The sequence below is a fragment of the Bos indicus x Bos taurus genome, chromosome 15, assembly GCF_003369695.1.
Source record: "Bos indicus x Bos taurus breed Angus x Brahman F1 hybrid chromosome 15, Bos_hybrid_MaternalHap_v2.0, whole genome shotgun sequence".
Lineage (NCBI taxonomy): Eukaryota > Metazoa > Chordata > Mammalia > Artiodactyla > Bovidae > Bos > Bos indicus x Bos taurus.
Window position 1 is genome coordinate 6,136,570 of NC_040090.1, and position 22,955 is coordinate 6,159,524.

The following is a 22,955-nucleotide window of genomic DNA, read 5'->3' on the forward strand; positions in this document are numbered from 1 at the left end:
TTTCCCCTCCTCCGGCTGAAAGGCTGGGAAAATGCTTCCTTAGGAGGGTGTCCTGAAACACTTACGTGTGTACTGTAGGGTGGAGTTGGCCAGCCCCTGGACAAAGTCCATCTGGGGGGTGACTGTGATCTTGTATAAGGTGCCCGGGGTCAGGTCGTGGAAAGCGATCCCCGTGTGAGAACTGTTCTTCCGATCAGAGCTGTGTTCAGACTGTATTTCTACACTGTAGATGTATTCGGAAGTGTTGTCTGTGTTCTGCCACGCCAGCTGCATGTCGGTGGTGGTGACGTTAATGACGCGGATGTCAAACACTGCGCTGCAGTCTGGGCAGAGGAAAGGAAGAAAAAAGGAAGTCTGTCAATGACCATCGCAATGTCCAGCTTTATTCTAAAGCACCTGCCCAGAGAACTTGCTCTTCTGTCATCAAATGAGTTCACTAAGGGCAAACTCTAACACTTAGGTGAGAAACAGTTTCTTTCAAGAATCTTGGCTCTTCTGCAACACCGATGAATTTACCAGCCTGTCCTATCTGTTCTCTGGCCTTTTGCTTCTGTCATAGAGACATCCCCTTGGTCTGGGGTTGGTTGGGAGGGGGTCTTCTAGAGTGGAAACCATGCTCAGGTTTTCTTGATCTGAGCGCTAGTGACCAGATGGGTTCAGTTTGTAAAGATGCATCAAATTACGCACTTAGGGTGCGTGTGAGTTTCAACGTATGTATTATATCTCAGCAAAGTTTTTTAAAAACCAGTCCCTCAGAAGAAAACATCTTTCTATAACACAGGCAGGCATACTGAAGAGAAAGACAGAAATGGAGAGTTGACACTGAAATGGGCACTTGAGGCTGGAGTGCGGAAGGGGAAAAAGCACACGGAGCCGCATCCTCACATCGAGGAGTCAGAAGCGAAACTACCCAGAGGGCTCTGGGTTCTGCACTCACCATCTCACCTCTACACACTGAACCAGCTGCAATATAACTGCACAGAATCTCTTTTAAGATTTTTTTTAACAAGGACCATCTTTAAAGTCTTTATTGAATTTTGTGGTAGTAAAATAAACAGAGTGCAATAGTTATCGTCTGAACCATTTGTAAGTGTTAAGTATGTTCACAGTGGGGTATCACCATCATCACTGGCTAAACACAAAGCGTTTCATGATGCCCAACACAAACTCTGTTCCCTTGAAGTAAGAACTTCTCATTCCTCCCTTCTCCCCACTATCTTCTGTCTCTACGAATGTGCCAATTCTAGGCACCTCACATAAGTGGATGTACATGGCAGTTGTTCTTCTATGGTGGGCTTTTTTCACCTAGCATAATGCTTTCAAGGTTTATTCACACTGTAGCATGCCTTGGTACATCATTCCTTGTGTGGCTAAATAATATTCTAGTGTGGGGCTTCCCTAGTGGCTCAATGGTAAAGAATCCACCTGCCATGCAGGAGACGCAGGTTCAATCTCTAGGACAGGAAGATACCCTGCAGGAGGAAAGGGCAACCCGCTCTCGGATTCTTGCCTGCAGAATCCCATGGACAGAGGAGGCTGGTGGACTACAGTCCATGGGGTCACAAAAGAGTCGGGCATGACTTAGCAACTAAATAACAACAACTATTCTATTATATGGAGAAGGCAATGGCACCCCACTCCAGTACTCTTGCCTGGAAAATCCCATGGACGGAGGAGCCTGGTGGGCTGCAGTCCATGGGGTCGCTAAGAGTCGGACATGACTGAGCGACTTCACTTTAACTTTTCACTTTCATGCATCAGAGAAGGAGATGGTAACCCACTCCAGTGTTCTTGTCTGGAGAATCCCAGGGACGGGGGAGCCTGGTGGGATGCCGTCTATGGGGTCGCACAGAGTCGGACACGACTGAAGCGACTTAGCAGCAGCAGCAGCATTCTATTGTATGGATATACCACATTTCACCTGCTGATGGACACTTGGCTGCCTCCACCTTCTAGCTATTGTGAATCATGCTACTGTGAATGTTGGTGTAGAGAAATATGTTCAAGTCCCTGATTTCAATTCTTTTAGAAATATGTATACATGTAAGAGTGGAATTGCTGGGTCATCCAGTACTTGCTTCCCTTTTTCAAAATCACCTTTAATGCTGTTACATTGATTCTCCCCCAATAACAGCAAACATTGGTCAATAATAGAATTGGTGATGTCCTAAGAGCCTAGTGCCTTATTATAACTCTTCTTGATTTCCATTCATTGGGACAATTATAGGCAATAGTACAAGAGATGCCTTCTCCTTATGAATAGTCCTAAATTACTTCTGCAGTTGCTCCATATCGCAGTGCAGTCCACACTGTGGTTAAGACCTCAGTCTCCAAAGGCAGACAGAGGCCAGTTCACTCCCTTGTCACCCTGGGTCAGTTACTTAAGTTCACAGAGTCCCCGTTTCCTACTCTATAAAATAGAGATGATAATAGTACCTACCTCATAGAGTTGTGTTCAAAATGTTTAAATACAAAGGCTGAGAGCCCAGCGCTTTGTAGACCCCCACTACATAATGTTATTATTGCAGTAAATCCTGGGAATTGGCAAGTCACACAACATCAAAGGGACCCAAATTGTGATCCCCTTACCATTAGCTACATTCTCAAAAAGAGAGAAAAAATATATATGTTGATACTATAACCTGATCTCAAAAGTCTAACCTGAAAATCAGACTTGAAAAGGAACTATGCACTTCATCTGAGGGATACATTTTAGCAGTTCCCTTATTGTGGAGGCAGATCTTCCAAATAACCATCAATGCTTAACCTAACCAACAAAGTTGAGAAAACCCACACAAGGAGAATCTCAAAAACCCAACTGACTTCACACATGGCTCAAGGAATCAGTCCCATTTATTTACTCTTTCCTTCTGTAGAAAGGATTTCAAGTCCCGTGCAATCAAAGATCAAGGATACTGGATGTTCTCCAAGCTTTCCCAAAAAATTTCATTTCAAATTTCAAAGGTAACAATAACGAACAATGGATTGTTTTCATGAAATACTTTTATCAACATCAATCAGCCTCATAGAACTAACAAGACCATTGCATCACAATATTGTTCATGAAAGACTGTCAATGATCTACCTGTCCAACAACAGGCAAATGGTCAAGCAATTTATAATACATCCAGACCAGCAGTATAGACTCCTTTACCTTCTGAAAATTATTGAGGCTCTCAGAGAATTTTTATTTATTTAGGTTATATTTATGTATGCTGTAACAGAACATTTTTAATGAGGAAATGCTTAAAATGTAAGAATACAAATCATACATTCCATGAGCCAACAGAAGAATGATGCCATCCCATGTCACACTGCATCTGGAAAACTCCACTGTACACTTATCATGAGAGAATGAGAGTGAAAAAGCCAAATAGTATTCTAGTAGTATTATGATAATACTAATATGTCACAGACCCCCTTCAAAGAGTCTAGGGGACCGCCCCAGAGATCCCCGGACCACACTTGGAGAACCACTGATCTAACCACTCCAGTATTCTTGCCTGGAAAATCCCAGGGATGGGGGAGCCTTGTGGGCTGCCGTCTATGGGGTCGCACAGAGTCGGACACGACTGAAGCGACTTAGTAGTAGTAGTAGTAATAGTAGTAGATCTAACCAAGGGTCAGCAAACTTTTTCTATATGGACCACAGAACAAATATCCTAGGCTTTTCAGGCCATGTATTCTCTGTTGAAACTATTTGTTTCTAGCACGAAAGAAGTCATAGACTTTATATAAAGAAATGAGCATGGCTAGGCTTGAATAAAGCTTTACTTATTAAAAAAAAAACAGGCAGTGAGCCAGATTTGACCCATGGACCTTTATTGTCTGCTGACTCCTGATTCAGACAACGGAATGCCAGGCAGATATTAAAATTAATCTGCAGGGATATTTATGCTGATAGGGAAGAAGAATCATAATAAACTTGAATAGAACAAAAAGCAGATTTAAAACCACATGTGTAGAGGATTTTAATACTTGTTAAAATATACATGCACACATACATACATACACCTTTATATAATCTTAAAATTCTAGAAGAGCAGTCTGCAACCTTTTTGGCACCACAGACTGGTTTCATGGAAGATATTTTTCCACACACAGGGTAGACGGGTGGTTTGGGGATGATTTTCATAAAGAGCACGCAACCTACACCCCCCGCATGCGCAGTTCACAGTAGGGCTCACACTCCTATGAGAATCTGATGCCATGGCCAATCTGACAGAAGGTGGAGTTCAGGCGGTAAATGCAAGCGATGGGGAGTGACTCCTTCACCCACCACTCACCTCCTGCTGTGCAGCCTGGTTCCTAACAAGCCACAGATCAGTACCAGTCTGTGGCCCAGGGGTTGGGGACCCCTGTTCTAAAACATCATGCATCAAAAGCTATTAGTGATTATCTCTGGCTGTTGGTCTACAGGTGATTTTTCTTTTTGCTTATCTGTATTTTAGATAATGAATATGCATTGCTGTCATTAACAATTTTTTAAAAGGTCTTTCTTAGATAATTAAAAGAAAAGCAATATTTGGAAATTTTGACAGGTAAGGTTTATACTGATTTCCCTTAAGAAACATAACTAATTCACAGAAAATACAGCCTATTTGCTTACCAGTTGTAGTGGAAACTGTTTGGGAATCCCCTTTAGTCCCATTTGGTCCTTGTGGATATATATCAAAACGATACATGGTTCCAGGGTATAAGCCACCAAAGACAATACTTTGTTCGGTGGTGGTGATGATTCGAGGTTCTCCAGCTTCATGAGGTGTGATATGTATCTCAAAGGAATGAGTGTCATTGCTGTTCCATGCTAAGCCAACTTCCCTTGTGCTGACACTTGTCACTCTAAAGTCAGAAACTGGACTGGGGGCTGTGTGAAGAAAGCAAATGACTAGATTAAGAATCTATTTCTCCAGAAGACAAGGGTGACTGAATCTCACAAAATATTTACACAGAGATTAAATGCACACTTGGTACACCTACAACACAAGCCCCTTAGGAACTCATGTTTCTAACCATCAAGAGAACAATTGGCCACAGGAGTTCAGACACCGGTTAAGTTGTACAAAGTCATTCAAAGGAAATGAGAAAAGGGGTGAGTGAATTCCCGAGGGTTCGGGGCTCAGACTCTGGAGTGGGACCTTGGCCACTGCCAGCAGTCTTATCTTGCATACAACACTTAGCCACCCAGAGTCTTTTTTTAACGATGTACAGCAGAAGGTGCTGTTGACCCCCAAAATTCATCCCCCTCCATTTTCTTTAAACATACACTCCCAGATTTTTAGCAATGTACATGACTCTTGGAGATTTAAAAAACTACATTTCCCAGCCTCCCTTGCAACTAGTCATGTGATTACTAAGTTCTGGCCAATGGGATGTGAGTATAAGAACAATATGGCTCCTAAGAAACAACCTTAAAGGGGGAAGCAGTATTTTCTCCTCCTTGTAGCTGAACTGTGGGTGTCATCCCTGGACTCAGGCTACCTGGCTCTAGAACCAACAATGTGGCAGTGGCTGCAGCCTCCTGATGCCCAGCAAGCAACTCCATACATTCCAAGAGCCAACAACTACAGCCGGGTACTGACTGTGACACTGCTGGGGCCATCCAGGGTGGGGAGTTCTGCACCCTTAGACTGGGAGTCATTTCTGGGTCCCAGCCTAGACCCTGCACCTCACATGTTATGAGCTGAATTATGTCCCCTCAAAATTCTTATATTGAAGTCCCAACCCACAGTACCTCAGAATCTGACTATACTTGGAGACAGGGTTTTTAAAGAAGTGTTTACGGTAAAAGGAGGCCATTAAGGTAGGTCCTAAATTACAACAATTAGTATCCTTATAAGAAAAAATTGGAAGGAACTATATTCAATATCCTGTGATAAGCCATAATGGAAAAGAATGTAAAAAAAGAATATAAACATGTTTAACTGAGTCACTTTGCTATACAGCAGAAATACAACATGGTAAATCAACAGTATTTCAATAAAATAAAATAAAGAGGTGACTGGGACACAGGCATGCACAGACCAAAGGACAGTCATGTGAAGACACGGGGAGAAGCTGGCCATCACAAAACCAAGAAGGCAGATCTCAGAAGAAACCAACCCTGAACCACTTGATCTCAGACTATTTGCCTCCAGACTGTGAGAGAGCAGATTTCTGCTGTTAAAGCCTCCCAATCTGCGGTGCTTGTTACGGCGGCCCTAGCAAATTAACACATCAGCCCTTCCAATGATTCTATAAACTCTCAGTTCCCAAGATTAGATCCTTCTCAGCTTCAAATAGCTCATAGTCTCTCAGCCATAAAAAGGAATGAATCTGAGTCCGTTGTAGTGAGGTGAGTGAACCTAGAGCCTGTCATACAGGCTGAAGCGAAGTCAGAAAAGCAAGTGTCGTACATTAACACATGTATATGGAATCTGGAAAAACGGTACTGATGACCCTAGTAGAAAACGGACTTGTGCACACAGCGGGGGAAGGTGAGGGTGGGACAGATTGAGAAAGTAGCGCTGACATATATATACTATCGTGTGTGAAATAGTTAGTTAGTGGGGAACCGTCATATAACACAAGGAGCCCAGCCAGCCTGGCACCCGGGAATGGCCTAGAAGGGTGGGATGAGGGGAGGAGAGGGAGACTCAAGAGGCAAGGGATATACATATAACTACGACTAACTCTTGTCATTGTACAGCAGAAACCAACACAACACTGAAAAGCAATTTTCCACAAGTTAAAATAAAAAACAAAAACACTGCAGTGAGCTCACGGTTCCTGTTTCTTGCTCTGAGCTGCAGCTAAGACTCTACCATCCCATCCATAGCCCTGGGCTTAGCACTGGGCTGCTTTTACAGTGAGAGAGAAACAAACTCCTGTCTTGGATACTTGGGGAGTTTGTTACTCACAGTGAACCTAATCTTAACAGAGAGATTAATTTTTTTTTTTTAAGTAGAAGGTGAAGAAAAGGAAGCAGATTTCATTTACTCCACAGACTCAGTCAGAAGACATCTGTAAGAATGCCTAAGGCGCCTTGCAGGAAGCATCAGACACTCGAATAAAGCATTCTCATGAGATGAGCCCTGGGTCCAGAGCCAGGCGCCCCTGGATTCAAGTCCCTGCCCTGCCGCTTGCCAGCTCTCTGGTTTTAGGCAAATTCCTCAGCCGTGTTGGGCTGTAGGTTTTTCACCTGTAAAACAGCGGTCCTGTTTGGGGAAGAATGGATACATATATAGGTATGGCTGAGTCCCTTCGCTGCTCACCTGAAACAGTCAGAGCATTGTTAATCAGCTATACCCCAATACAAAATAAAAAGGTAAAAAATAAAATTAAATAAACAAAAACAGGGCTCCTAACAGCTACCATGAAGACCCCTGCGATATATGCAAAGCTCCTGGCACAGAGTGACACCAATATCATTATGTAATATTAATACACTATATTATTACATTACTGGTAGACCATTATTGTTTTAATTATTGGACCTTCTTTGGAACAGAAAGGTTTCTATTTGCTGCCAAACACCTTATCTTTAAGAGAGACTCAAATGAGAAGGAAAAAAAAAAAGAGAGATAGCTGCATCCTGCTTCATATTTTGTCAACATTCAAAGGACAAAGGCATGTGAATATCCGGGTTCTTTTCATCTCCACATACCAATTTGCTCCCTGTCTCCACCTTGCTAGGGTGGTTGTCACCAGCTCAGGCTGGAGCTGAGAGAGCCCAGCTGTCTGATCCCACCTCAGACACTTACAAGATGTGATACCTGCCCACAGCATCTCTCTCAGCCTGGAATTCCTCATCCATAAAATGAGGTCAATGCCAACCATGTCACAGATGTGTGAACATTAAAGGAGACGGTACAAGGAAAACATGTCACACGAGGCTGGACGTGTGGGCAGGTCAGTCAATGGTCACCATTACAGGACTGAAAATCTTGAAGGTGGTAAGAGTCCCTGTGGACCCACACGCTGAACTGTGCGTTCCTCGAAAAAGGAACAGGGTTTGTCTCGTATCTGGGCCGGGCACACGGCCGGCAGGAAGAAAGGTTAGCAAAGCCACGAGCAGACTCACGGGTGTAAACTTGGATGAAGCCCGGCGTGCCCTCGGAACCATCCTCAAGGACAGGATACACCGTGATGTTGTACAAGGTGCCTGAGCTCAGTTCAGTGATGACGGCATGAGTCTCATTGACTGTGAGATTGAAGGAATCTGTCTCATCCACAACTTGTATCTTGTAGGTATAGACTGAAGATGACTCATTATCATTGATCTTCCAGGTCATGGTCAAGCTGGTGGCACTGATGTTCACAAATTTGATGTCAAAAACCTGACTGGAATCTGTGAAGACACAAGAGGAGTTCACCACCACCAAACAGGGAGAGAGATGCTGTCATCAAGGCACCTCATCCAAGAAACACTCAGCAATTCTTCTTCCTGTTCTACACCATTTAACACAGCAGACCCAAGTGTAGACAGGGTCCCAGCAAAAGTCAGACAGCATCTTCAGTGAAGAAACAGCCTGGCTAATTGCAACTGCATAGTTTACCCTTCATTCTCCCTGCTAAGTTGACTAATCCTAGGGATGCAATAGATGTCTCAAACCACAACATGGACTCTACACATGCCCGTCTAAGTGCTGGGTGACCCCAAAAGGTCTCAGGCATCTTCCATCCAAGAATTAACACTATCTACACAATTAAGTAAAGATCACAGACTTTTGCACAAGGCAGGTCTGGGTTCCAAGGTGAGCTCTACTGAAGAGCCTGGTAGATCTTAGGAAAATCACTGAGCTCAGGTTCCTCATCTATAAAAAAAAAAATCAAGATAACAACCGTAACTCCAGGAAAGGAAACACGAGAGCGCTGGTCATTCATCACTTGTCCACCCCACCCTCCCAGTCCACCCTCTGTCCTCTCCCGCCTGCGCTGTGTCCCCACAATGCTGACCCCGGCACCCTGCATCACTGGGGCACTCTGCCGGGTGACAGGTTCCACCAGCGAGTGAAACAGACAGGCTCCTGTGGGGCTGGAGGAGAAAGCAACTGGAGCCTTCTCCTCACCACCTCCCGTTCTGGGTCGCCAGGTCCAGCGCCAGTTTTCTGGCTGCTACTCGGTGTTCTGACCTTGGTCCTCCAGCCTCCACTCTCCTCCCCCTGTTCTATGGATCTATGACAGCCTTCCAGAATAGATATATTTGGAGGAGAGGGGGTGTTTGTTTGCTTGTTTTAGTTTTTATTGGAATATATTTGACCTATAAGGTGTTAGTTTCTGCTGTGCAGCAGAGAGACTGCCATGCAAAATAGATATCTTTTTGGATAAGATAACCCAAATTGGTCTGTATCGCCTGCAAGCAAGCCCCCGAAGGCTACAAGGCTACAGCATTCGTTTCTGAACTCACTGAGCATGGCTGTGTGCTTTTGCGTGTATTTTCCCTCGATTCCCCTTCTGTTCTGAAATTTCCTGAGCGTAGGAACCATGCATTTCTTTACACCCTCATTAGCACTGATCCAAAAAGTCTCCAAAACTGTTCAATTTACAGAGTAAGAACGCTGACAGATTCTAGGTAAAAAGCAGCAGCGTGCATGTCAGCAAGGGACACAGGAAGGTCAGTATGCCTTTCAAGTTTAGGTCAAAAAAGAAGACTCATTGTCTCTTCTCAGGGGGAAAATACTTAACCAACGTGGACAAAATGAATATCAACTTTCAAGAGAAAAACCTGACACCAGTGTGCCTCCCTGGCCAGTATGCAGAGCTATAAAAGAAAGGGCAAGGGAGCCCCTCGCATCCGCACACAGTAGCTGCTGAATATGCTGTGATGGGGTCAAGGAAAGAAGAGCCTTGGCCACAGAGCTCAGAAGAAACTCACTGGACCTGCTCTGTCCAAAATCTCTTCCAGAAAATTCCCTCCAACCACAAGCTGACTTATGAAGCAAGAGATAACTCAGGACCAGAATCACAGGAGACAAACTTTGCGCTAGGAAACTCTGGCTGAAGCCATTTTACAAAACTCCACATACTTGTTTTGAACTCTGTAGCCTGGGGCTGTCCTTCGGCACCTTTAACAGCCTGGGGATAGACCGTGGCCTTGTACTGTGTGCCAGGCTTTAACCTGAGAAGCAAGACTTCCACGGTGTCCGGGGCCAGGGAAGCGTCAGACGACGGGCCGGCACGTTCCAGTCGGTATTTGGACCCAGGGGCCGTGGGACCCCCAGGCAAGCTGTCTGTGTTGCCGGCATCTGTTTGAAACACAAAAGGCAAAGACATGACCTGAGACTGAAGTGCATTCCTGTCTGCTTTCAGCGCCGCTGCCCTCTCCACCGAAGGATGCCACATCAGACAGTGCCCACAGCTGGGATTCTATGAACACCTGTTCCCTTTCTCCCCCAGAAAGAGATCCATGCTCCTGAAAGGAGCCTGATATTGTTAAGCAACGGTTTAGGGGTGTGTGTGTGCGTGTGTGTATTGACTGATTCATTCATTGTGTGACACACGTGGGATCTTAGTTTAACAATCAGGAACTGAACTCACGCTGCCCAGTGTTGCCAGGTGGCTTCCTAACCACTGACCTGCCGGGGAAGTCCCAGGAGCCTCATCTTTGGCAGGTATTTTGCATTGTACTTTTACACAGGTGTGCTAAAGTCGCAAAGTTGCATCTTTGTGACCCTATGGACTGTAGCCCGCCAGGCTCCTCTGTCTATGGGATTCTCCCAGCAAGAATACCAGAGTGGGTTGCCATTTCCTTCTCCAGGGGATCTTCCCAACCCAGGGATTGAACCCGGGTCTTCTCCTGCATTGCAGGTAGACTCTACCATCTGAGCCACCAGGGAAGACCAGGTAGCACCACAGATATACGTGCTTTTCTCTCCAAAGCAGCTACTTGCATCAACCCCAACTTCTTCCAAGAACCCATCTTCTCCCACCCAACTCCAAACATGGATTTCCAGGGACAACCCCATGATTCACACTGGGCTAAGCAGAGCCTCAGTCAAGGCATTCTTTCCCTGGACCATACCCCTGCAGAGAGAGGGTAAAACAGGCAGAACTCCTGGACCAGGGTGAAGGTCGGTTAAAAGAAGCAGGAAGAGAGACCAGCGTCACCTCATCTCTTCCTTCAAGGCCTTATGGGTCAGAAGCCCACCGCTGTGACTCACCCAAGCCATTTTCTGTCGACAGGGGGCTTCCCTGGGTCTCATTTAATCCTAAAGGATACAGGGTGACCGTGTACTGACTCCCCGGCTTCAGGCGAAAAATATTGACCGTTAAGTTTGTAGTCAACTCCTGGCTTCCTTCAAGGAGCATCCGGCAGGTGCTCGTGATGTTATCAGTCTTCCAGGTAAGAGTCACGTGCGTCACACCCACGAAGGCAGCACGCAGATCCATTACTGGATGAGGCTCTATTTGAAAAGCACAGAGTGGGCACTGATGGAACGAGATGCCTGCAGTCCCCTTCATTATGAATGACTGGGGGCACCGATGATTCAGTGGGACCCACTACAGACACTTCCTTTATGTCAGATACCAGTGCAATTCTATCGCTTCACAGTGGGGAGAAAACTTACCATCATGCAGGAAAAAGGAGAAAAGGATGAACCTTAAAGCCATAACTTTTTAGGATCAGAACTATTCTCCAAGACAGCCAACTTCTACAGTGATTTGGCACTCTTTAAATTGCCCTTTTAAACAGCAGCTTTTAATATTTGTTTTAGGTTATCAGGAAGAAGCATCCAAAATAGTGACCATCTGCTACATCTAAAAGTCTCAATTCCAGATAATACGAATATGTCATAGTACCGAGACATTTCAACTGAGACGCTCATCCCTGTATTCCAACCCCAAGGGGAATTTTCTGAAGACTTCCAATCTATACTATCCCTCTGCCATCCTTTCTGTCACTTTATTTGGCTGATTGTGACCAAAACCAAACCACTTTGGCCAAAATGACACCCATATCCTTCAGTCTTGAGATGAGAGTACGGAAATTCAGAACGGCAGGGTGACTTGCTCAAGAACGCACAGCATACTTGGAGCATCGGGGAACTAGAGCCCAGGGCTCTAGCTTTAAGTATGGGGTCGCAAAGAGTCAAACATGACTTAGAAACTAGACAGTAACCGCAGCAACAGCACTGCAGACGAAGCCACAACCCTGCTTGAGGAGGCTCAACTCAAAGACACTGGCACAGATGCCCATCAGGCCCCATCCAGCTCTAGGCCAGCTGATCCATTCTACGACTTTATTCTTCATGTCAAACCATATCTGAGGCCAAGATTTCTAAACTGGGTCATGCAGTTGTCTTTTTTAAAGAAACAGAATGTGAATAAACCAGCCAGCTCAGTGATCTGGATGGCCGCTATGGACACTGCTGTACCACAGTGCTCTGGAACCAGGCTCCTGGGTTCCCTCCACATGGTGCTCAATGACCCCAGGAGCGCAGAAGAAACTTAGCTTCTCAGCGTTACAGATTCCTCCTCTGTAGCCCTCAGGGTTACTGTGAGGGCACTCTGATGTATTAGGGGCAGCTAAGCACATTGAAAAGACTCACTGGGAAAGACCCTGATGTTGGGAAAGATTGAAGGCAGGAGGAGAAGGGGGCGACAGAGGATGAGATGGTTGGATGGCATCACCGACTCGATGGACATGAGTTTGAGCAAGCTCTGGGCATTGGTGATGGACAGGGAGGCCTGGCGTGCTGCAGTCCATGGGGTCGCAAAGAGTTGGACACGACTGAGCGACTGAACTGATCTGAAGCACATAGTTCATGCTCAGTACACAGCAGCTGATGAACACAGCCTTGGCCTCGGGGGCCTTAAGCTGGAGTGAGGAGCCTCAGCCCCTGAGCTGGGTGCTTCGGGTCACCTGGTCACCTCCCCGTTCCTATAGTCACCAATTCTGTGTCACCTTGTCCCATTACCAATTCTAAATTCTGCTTTCTTCCTCCTCCTCCGTTCCCTTCCATCTCCTCTGCCCTGTCCTTCTTTTCCTGTCTCTCTCACAATACGGTGAAGCTTTCCTGCAGGTTTTGTTTTCTCTAAAACTGTGCTCTGAGGACCTCCAGGAGTTTTTGAAGGTGCCTGTGACATTGCATCCCTGTAGCTCCTCTTTCTCCAGCTCTTTGCAGTTTCTGGGCACCTGGGCAACATTTTATTTACAGAAATAATTTCCTGGCTTGGAGAAAAGCCATGTTCAAAACCACTGGTCTAGCACTGGCTTGCTTTGTGTGCGGAAGCTGCTATGCCAGGTGGTCACTTCAAGCCCCGGGCTCGAGAGGTCAGCTTCCCGTGGCTCCCACCAGCCAATGACATCACCGCCCCTCCAGATCAGAAAACCAACACAGGACCTCTTTTTTTGAATTCTGTATTTTTCTGAGCTTAAAAAAAAGGCATCTCAACTCTTTTTTATGCTTTTGGTTCTTTTCAGCTTTAAAAAAAAAAAAAAAAAGCTGTTATTTGCAGTTATAACTGGTGGTTCAGGGTACTGATACTTAAGCTAAATAAAAATCTAAGCTTAATCCAATGTCACTGGGCTCTTATTGCATTTGAAGCATATACTCCTCTATAAAGTATCCAAATTTTCATGCCCAACAGAAGCTTCTGGGAATACAAACACAGCATCAACTTTCCTGGGGAGCTTAAAAGAAGCCTAGTAGTTACCAACAGCATCAAGACACATTTCTAACAGGGTCTCTGTTCACAAGTCTTAGCAGAAAAGTAACTATTCACCAATAATAATGAGAGATTTTTTAAAAACCAAACAGTTGGAAGCAGTTAAAATATCCCAAAACACACAGGACCTTAGTATTAAATGATCCTGCCACCTGAACTCCTGGGCGTGAAACCACACAGAATCTTCCCTCATCTTCCAGAGTCAACAAAAATCAATCTCTTTCCAACAGGCAACTTGAATGGGCAAGGCTCTAGGGTACAGGATGAGAAGGAAGTTCATGATCCGCCCTGGGAGCCACTCGTCTTACCTACTGCGGTATCTCCTGAAGTCCCATTGCCTCCTGGACCCGAATCCATGCTGTTATAACCTGTCTGATTTGCAAAGCTCGTGTGCAGATTCTCATTCGTACTCTTTATGCCACCCATGGAATCAGAAGCAGTTGTGCTGTTTTTCCAAGTTGCGGTCACACTGGATGGACTGGTGGTAACCGCTTTCACAGGACTGGATTCTATTTTAATGTTGTTTCCAAAAAAAAGGACAGAAAAAATTATTTTTCAAGAAGAAATGTAAGAGTAAAGGCTGTTCTGTATGTCTACTTTCCAGAAGTGAGTTTTGCAACTATAAAATTTCATTTCTCTTTATTTGCCTCCTGGACTTCCCTCCAACAAAATACATTTAGATTTCCATGTATTTAGATAGATATATATACATACATGCATACATGTGTGTATATAATACATACATATGTGTCAGTGAAACAGAAGGCTACCAAATAAAGATAAAAACAAGCATGGACCTAGATAATCACACTGAATGAAGAAAGTCAGACAGAGGAAAAATACTGTATGACATCCCTTATGTGTGGAATCTACAAAACAGAAAGCGATCCACAGACCTGGAGGACACACTTATGGTTGGCAGGGAAAGGAATGGGGAAAAGGGATAGTTGAGGGGGTTAGGATGGACACATACACAGGATGTATTTAAAAGGAATAACCAATAAGGACCCACTGTGCAGCACAGGGAACTCTGCTCAATGTTAAGTGGTGGCTTGGATGGGAGGGGAGTTTGGGGGAGAACAGATACATGGCTGAGTCTCTTTGCTGTTCACCTGAAATTGTCACAACATTGTTTGTTAATCAAAGATATACCCCAATACAAAATAAAAAGGTTTTTTAAAAGATAAAAATAATAGAGTTTGGCCTTGCTGGCTACAACTTGAACATGGAGTTAAATCTGTACAGACCTGAGATGCTAAATGCGTCCATCCCTGATGTTCAGAAAACGCTGCGTATGGAGAGAAGTGTACACTACACGGTCCCCAGGACCCTGCCAAGGTGCCGTGCACACATCCTCCCACGTATGCTTCGTAACAATGTCATGAAGGAGGCTACGGCACCATTTTAAGAAGGAAAAAACTGTGTTAAGACCTAAACGTTGTGCGTGTGATAGCCTTTTTTCCAAACTCAGATCTTAGGAGGAAGCGCCACAGCTCTCTGGCATAAAGATGGCACAGAACAGAAGAGCATAAAGAAGAAAGGGTCAGCCTTGGAATCCAAGCTTGGAGGTAAGGACCTGTTCTGCCCCTTAGCTGTGTGACCTGGAAGTAACCCCTGAAAATATCTCAGTCTCGGTTTCCTCTGCTGACAGCTCAAGAATGTTATATTTAAACATAAAGGATTATTATTAAGACACCATGACATTGTAAACACCATCACTAAATTTGGACATTCAAAAGTCAGGGCTCAGAGTCCAATCCTGCCAGTCACTGGCATGAGATTTTACTCAGAGTAAAATTCACCGCTCTGAACGTTACTTCCTCCTCTGTCAAACTGCAGATGTATGGGATCTTAACACAATGGAAGCCATGCTGGTTACTAACAAGAATTAAAACTTCAAGATGGGTGTATCCTAATTACAGCAACAACTCGAAACAGAAGCGTAAGCACAAGCAGTAAGGCCCTTCTCAAGGACCCAGGGCTGGATCCGAGGAGAATAAAGGGGGTGCTGCATGGACGTGCCCTTCAAATGACAGCACGGGGGGCGTGCCCCATCGGGAGCCAGGGAGACGCAAACATCGACCCAGTGGAAGAAGAAGGGCAGGAGAGGAAACGAGAGAAAGGGACCAGGCACAGGAAAATCTAGTGGCCCTCACTTCAATAAACTGCAGGTTAGGAAGCCCCTCCAGACGTGAAGCTCCTCTGTATCACGTAACCACTCACAGCGTCAGAGCAGCATTTTCGCAGGTTATCACTGTGATGCCATTTGCAGTCAGTGATGATGATGGCGAGGAGGAGAATGATAAAACAGCGGGCACGGTTACAGCACGCAGGCAGCAAGAACAGCCGCAGTCCTATTCTGGGTGCTGGCCGGCTCCCAAGGACCACGCCACGGTGCTGTGCACACATTTTCCCACATGTGCGTCATAACAACTTCACGAAGGAGGCGACGGCACCATTTTAAGAAGGCAAAGAACTGTGTTAAGACCTCAATTTTGATTCGCATAAGGATTCTGGGAAGATTTTAGAAAAGCAAGTTCTTTTTTTTTTTGGCCGTGCCACATGGCATGTGGAACCTTAGGTTCCCGGACCAGGGATCAAACTTGTGCCCTCTACAGTAGAAGTGTGGAGTCCTAACCACTGGACCGCCAGGGAATTCCTGAAAAGCAAGTCCTGAACTTTCAATAGTTCAGCAAAGTACATCTTAAAGTATCTTTTAAAAATATGTGTGTATATGTATGTATTTCTGGTGATAAAGATGAAGAATCTGAGATCTAAGAGGATCAATGAGGGACTTACCCAGTGGTCCAGTGGTCAAGACTCTGGGCTCCCATGGCAGGGGCCACAGGTTCGATTCCTGGCTGGAAGGGCCAGGGGCTTCCCTGGTGGTTTAGTGGTAAAGACTCCACCTGCTAATGCAGGAGACGCCAGTTCGATTCCTAGGTTCCCTTCAAGCCCAACCAACCTCAATAAATTACTTAGCATTTCTTTTAGGGACTTCCCTGGTGGTTCAGATGGTAAAAAGCGTCTGCCTACAATGCAGGAGACCCAGGTTCGATCGCTGGGTCCGGAAGATCCCCTGGAGAAGGAAATGGCAACCCACTCCAGTATTCTTGCCTGGAGAATCCCATGGACGGAGGAGCCTGGTGGGCTACAGTCCATGGGGTCGCAAAGAGTCGGACACAACTGAGCGACTTCACTTTCACTTTCTTGAGGAACTAAGATCCCACAGGCTGTGTGGTGAGGGCAAAAACATAAATCAATAAACTAAGAGGAAAACTAGCCCTGGATCACATAGTGAGACAGTGACAGATCCAGGAAGCAAAGCTGGGACTCTGATTTTCAGTCTGGGCTCTTAACCACGACACCACTGGAGTGCTGCTCAGAGAGCAGACAGAAAGACAAGTGTTAAAACAGCCCCCAGGGGAGCCAGGCTACGAGGCCAAGAATAGGGAGCAAAGAGATATAGGTAGTTGCATTCTACTATTGAAGCCTAGAGGAAGTGATCTTGAATATAGTGCACATATGAAGATATTGGCATTCTCCAAAACCCACAACCTACCCCAAAGGTCTTGCTCACGTGTTTGCACTTTTTGGCAGCAGGTACATTTTAGGAATCAGTGAACAAAAATGGACTGGAATGGACGAATTTAACTCAGATGACCATTATACCTACTACTGTGGGCAAGAATCTCTTAGAAGAAATGGAGTAGCCATCATAGTCAACAAAAGAGTCCGAAATGCAGTACTTGGATGCAATCTCAAAAACGACAGAATGATCTCTCTTCATTTCCAAGGCAAACCATTCAATATCACAGTAATCCAAGTCTATGCCCCAACCAGTAATGCTAAAGAAGCTGAAGTTGAATGGTTCAATGAAGACCTACAAGACTTTCCAGAACTAACACCCCAAAAAAGTGTATTTTTCATTATAGGGGACTGGAATGCAAAAGTAGGAAGTCAAGAGATACCTGGAGTAACAGGCAAATTTGGCCTTGGAGTACAAAATGAAGCAGGGCAAAGGCTAATAGAGCTTTGCCAAGAGAACGCACTGGTCATAGCAAACACCCTCTTCCAAAAACACAAGAGAACTCTCTACACATGGACATCACCAGATGGTCAATACTGAAATCAGAGTGAATATATTCTTTGCAGCCAAAGATGGAGAAGTTCTATACAGTCAGCAAAAATAAGACCGGGGGTTGACTATGGTGCAGATCATGAGCTCCTTATTGCTAAATTCAGACTTAAATTGAAGAAAGTAGGGAAAACCACTAGACCATTCAAGTATGACCTAAATCAAATCCCTTATGATTATACAGTGGAAGTGACAAATAGATTCAAGGGATTGGATCTGATACACAGAGTCCCTGAAGAACTTTGGATGGAGGTTTGTGACACTGTACAGGAGGCAGCCAAGAAAAAGAAATGCAAAAAGGCAAAATGGTTGTCTGAGGAGGCCTTACAAATAGCTGAGAAAAGAAGAGAAGCTAAAGGCAAAGGAGAAAGGGAAAGATATACCCATTTGAATGCAGAGTTCCAAAGAATAGCAGTGAGAGGTAAGAAAGCCGTCCTCAGCGATCAAAGCAAAGAAATAGAGGAAAACATTACAATGGAAAAGACTAGAGATCTCTTCAAGAAAATGAGAGATACTAAGGGAACGTTTCATGCAAAGATGGGCTCAATAAAGGACAGAAATGGTATGGACCTAAAAAGGCAGAAGATATTAAGAAGAGGTGGCAAGAATACACAGAAGAACTGTACAAAAAAGATCTTCACGACCCAGATAATCACGATGGTGTGATCACTCACCTAGAGCCAGACATCCTGGAATGTGAAGTAAAGTGGGCCTTCAGAAGCATCACTATGAACAAGGCTAGTGGATGTGATAGAATTCCATTTGAGCTATTTCAAATCCTAAAAGATGACACTGTTAAAGTGCTGCACTCAACATGCCAGCAAATTTGGAAAACTCAGCAGTGGCCACAGGACTGGAAAAGGTCAGTTTTCATTCCAATCCCAAAGAAAGGCAATGCCAAAGAATGCTCAAACTACCACACAATTGCACTCATTTCACACACTAGTAAAACAGTGCTTAAAATTCTCCAAGCCATGCTTCAGCAGTACATGAACCGTGAAATTCCAGATGTTCAAGCTGGATTTAGAAAAGGCAGAGGAACCAGAGATCAAATTGCCAACATCCACTGGATCACTGAAACAACACAAGAGTTCCAGAAAAACATCTACTTCTGCTTTATTGACTACGCCAAAGCCTTTGACTGTGTGGATCACAACAAACTGTGGAAAATTCTTGAAGAGATGGGAATACGAGACCACCTTACCTGCCTCCTGAGAAATTTAAATGCAGGTCTAGAAACAACAGTTAAAAATGGACATGGAACAACAAATCAGTTCCAAACTGGGAAAGGAATAGGTCAAGGCTGTATGTTGTCACCCTGCTTATTTAACTTATAAGCAGAGTACATGATGAGAAATGCCAGCCTGCATGAAGCACAAGCTGGAATCAAGATTGCTCAGATACGCAGATGACACCACCCTTATGGCAAAAAGTGAAAAAGAATTAAAGAGCCTCTTGATGAAAGTGAAAGAGGAAAATGAAAAAGCTGGCTTAAAACTCAACATTCAGAAAACTAAGATCATGACATCTGGTCCCATCACTTCATGGCCAATAGATGGGGAAACAGTGGAAACACTGACAGACTTTATTTTCTTGGGCACCAAATTCACTGAAGAAGGTGACTGCAGCCATGAAATTAAAAGACGCTTACTCCTTGGAAGGAAAGTTATGACTAACCTAGACAGCATATTAAAAAGCAGAGACATTACTTTGCCAACAAAGGTTCATATAGTCAAAGCTATGGTTTTTCCAGTAGTCATGTATGGATGTGGGAGTTGGACTATAAAGAAAGCTGAGCGCCAAAGAATTGATGCTTTTGAACTGTGGTGTTGGAGAAGACTCTTGAGAGTCCCTTGGACTGCAAGGAGATCCAACCAGTCCATCCTAAAGGAAGTCAGTCCTGAATATTCATTGGAAGGACTGACGCTGAAGCTGAAACTCCAATACTTTGGCCACCTGATGGGAAGAACTGACTCATTTGAAAAGACCCTGATGCTGGGAAATATTGAAGGTGGGAGGAGAAGGGGACGACAGAGGATGAGATGGTTGGATGGCATCACCGACTCAATGGACATGAGTTTGAGCAAGCTCCAGGAGTTGGTGACGGACAGGAAACGGGGTGTGCTATGGTCCATGGGATCACAAAGAGTCAGACACAACTGAGCGACTGAACTGACTGGAGCCATTTTAAAGGGTGAATAGATAGTGCATACCAGGATCCAGGGGTGAAAATGTCCTACTGTCCGCCTGAGTAAACTGGCCATTCGAATGCATTACAGTTGTTACAAGGTTTTCTGGGGCTGCGGTCCATGGACTCTTACTGGCTACAGATGAGAATGTAGTCACATTGCAGCTGGTGCCTAGAACACAGGAAAGAAAAACAAAATGCAAGCTAATAAAACAGCACCCCCCACCACCACCACATACAGGCCATTCAACAGACTTTTAACTATAATTTTTTAAATGTATCACAGTTCTTTCATCTCTCCTCCCCCACCTTCCAATATGGCCTTTACACACACATATTTTCTTTTGCACCAGTGATTTGAGCCTATGCAAGGAACCTACCAGCTTATTTACCAAACTGATTAACAAGGAAGAGAAAGCAATTACAGAACTCTTCCTATTGTTTGCACAGGCTTTGCATAATTACTGTTATTAAGTGAGATTCTCTTTATTAGAAGGTTTCAGCAAGGCTGCGCCCTTTGCATGACACTGTAAGAATATTCTAAGAATTTTATCTCTATGGTTCACAGGCTGAGATTTTACCAACCGGCAGGGGGCGGGGGGGAAGTAGTCCTTGAATTTTGATAACAGACAAAAGCCACCTATTTTTATTTTTCAAAGAGGTACATTTAAAAATTACTAAATATTATTCATTTTATTTCTTATAGAAGTGAATAATGATCAAAAAATTAGTGAGGACATAACCCCAGAGTAAATAATGCTTTCAACTAAATATGTTAAGTTCCATTAAAAATTTACTATAGCAACCCCATTTTTCTCATTTTACTATAGACCAGGGAGGACTTCAATGGATCAGGAACTAATTAGCAACTGAGACTCAGCACAGTTGAAGCACAATATACAGGAGGCTACGTCTGGTTTTCCAAAGATCATACAAAACCTGTACATCATTTAAAAAATCATGGGGTGATGCAGCAACACAAGAAAATACTTACAGGCTAACAGTGCATGAAATAAATATACATCATACTGCATTATGAAAACTAAGTTGTCTTTTAAAAAAAAATCACCCACAAATGTAGGGTAGGAAAAAAAAAATCACAGGAAAAAAAATTGTATTTGTCAGGGTTGCACAACTGATAAAATTTTTTCTTTCATTTGCTGTTTCCACCCTTACCCCACTTCCAAAGAAATATTGGAACTAAGCGAGTTTTAGCAAATTATCATGTTCTGTGATTTCTCACTGTCCTGTTAATATTGATGCGTCCAGTAGGGGGCAGTAGCGAACAACACAAGCGCAGAGTGGGAAGTGGTACTTACTACAGTTATCTGCGCACAGGATCTGTAACAGAAAAAGAAAACGGAAGTCAGTAGATTCCTTCAGCCTGGGCAAACTGCAAATCAGAAATAAAGCAGATGAAAATTTAATGACTGGGGTGGGGTGTTAAGAAATGCATTAGGCAAAGGCCTGCCGGCCAGGGTTAGGGCGTGAGGCCACTGAATGTGAGAATCCAGGGTAAGCGCATCCATCTGCAAACAATGGATGAACTCAGTTACAGGGAGACCAAACGGCTGTTGGCTGTCCAGCGTTTCTTCCCCCGGAAACACTCAATAAGAGCAACTCCCCAGGTCCGCGCTCCTTCCCGTCAGTACGCTGCACTTTGAGGCAAAAGGACATCGCAACAGGAGTTGCGATTCTCTGGACCAAAAGAAAGCAAGCAGGGCCATCCCCACCCCCATCGCCCCTTCCCCAGAGCCACTTTGGGTCGAGGAACGGAGGATATGAAGAGAGACGTGTGGCAGCAGAAATCCACCGCGTTAGAGATGTTCATCGTGCAAAAGTTCACCTTCTATCAGGAGCTGGCAGGAATCTTTTTAAAAATCATTCGGCAAACGGCTTTGTGAAGAATAAATGTTTGAACCAGAGGGTGTCTCCATCTGCCATCTGTAAAGATCCCTGAGGATTCTCAAAGATATTTATCAAGCCCCTATTATTTCCCCACATTTAAAAAGCCTAAAAAAAATTCAAGATTGTTTAATCTGTTGTTTAGTAAAATCACATCTTTCTTGTTAATGGGATATTTCCAATTACGGCCCTTGTAAAGTGGAAAATAATCAAAAGAGACTCCAGTGGAAAAAATGTCCTCAAACCTCCCATCACACTTAGAATAAAATGCAAACTCTTAACCACAGGTTCCCTCTGTTATCACCTCTCATGCCCTTTGCAATGTTCTTGAAGCTGGTTCTCCACAGGAGCCTTTATGCACTGATTCCCTTCTCCAAAAACACTGCCCTCACCCCCTACCCCGCCATCCAGACCTTCCCAGATGGTGCCACCAGCAGATGGAAATGAGCCCCATTCACACTGCTTGACTGGTGCATTTTCTCCCAGCCTTCACCTCAATCATCGTCAGTCTCCTCCGACAGAAATGCACACTCCAGGAGAACAGAAACTGCGTCTGTGCCCACGCCTAGAATATTACACACAGTAGGCACTCAATACGTGTCACGGAAGGAAAGAACGAGCCTCTCATTTTGCAGAGGAGCCAACCTCTAAGGCCCAGTGAAGGAAAAGATTTCCCCAAAGTTCAACAGCAAGGACAAGGCCAAAGCCGGTCAGGTCCCAGGAGCCCGATTTACTCAGCCCCATATTCCTCCCACTTATCACACAAGTTTGCACTTATCAAATGGAGAAAACAAGAACGTTTGTTCTCGTCTCATGAGATAGGTGGTCAGAAGGGGTCCTAGCCCCAGCCCTGTCTCCCAGGGACCCAGGCACCAGTACTCAAAGGAATCCAGCACTCCTCCCCTCCTCACTCCCTGCCAACCTGCGGGATGGGGTGCCAGGGGGCGGAGGGGGGAGGCAAGGGGTGGGCGAGCCCTGTTGACTTCCCTTCCTGCTCACACACCACTCTCATACTTTCCATTTCCACCGCCGCCATGTACCCTTCAGCCCGCCTCATCTCAGGCCTCAGCGTTT

The 22,955-nt window shown here is 44.7% G+C and overlaps 1 protein-coding gene across 1 annotated transcript in view; it reads right to left on the bottom strand.

Annotated features, from left to right (window-relative positions):
- PTPRJ (protein tyrosine phosphatase, receptor type J) overlaps positions 1 to 21,396 on the bottom strand; it is a 56,265-nt gene extending 34,869 nt beyond the window's left edge. Inside the window, exons 1-8 of the mRNA XM_027562353.1 lie at positions 21,296 to 21,396; positions 20,002 to 20,148; positions 13,959 to 14,159; positions 11,142 to 11,384; positions 10,008 to 10,226; positions 8,063 to 8,329; positions 4,610 to 4,867; positions 66 to 323 (exon numbers count right to left, since the gene is read on the bottom strand). Of these exons, the coding sequence (XP_027418154.1) occupies positions 66 to 323; positions 4,610 to 4,867; positions 8,063 to 8,329; positions 10,008 to 10,226; positions 11,142 to 11,384; positions 13,959 to 14,159; positions 20,002 to 20,062 (1,507 nt within the window). The 5' untranslated portion in view covers positions 20,063 to 20,148; positions 21,296 to 21,396. The remainder of the gene's footprint in view (positions 1 to 65; positions 324 to 4,609; positions 4,868 to 8,062; positions 8,330 to 10,007; positions 10,227 to 11,141; positions 11,385 to 13,958; positions 14,160 to 20,001; positions 20,149 to 21,295) is intronic.
- Between the last annotated feature and the right edge of the window lie 1,559 nt (positions 21,397 to 22,955).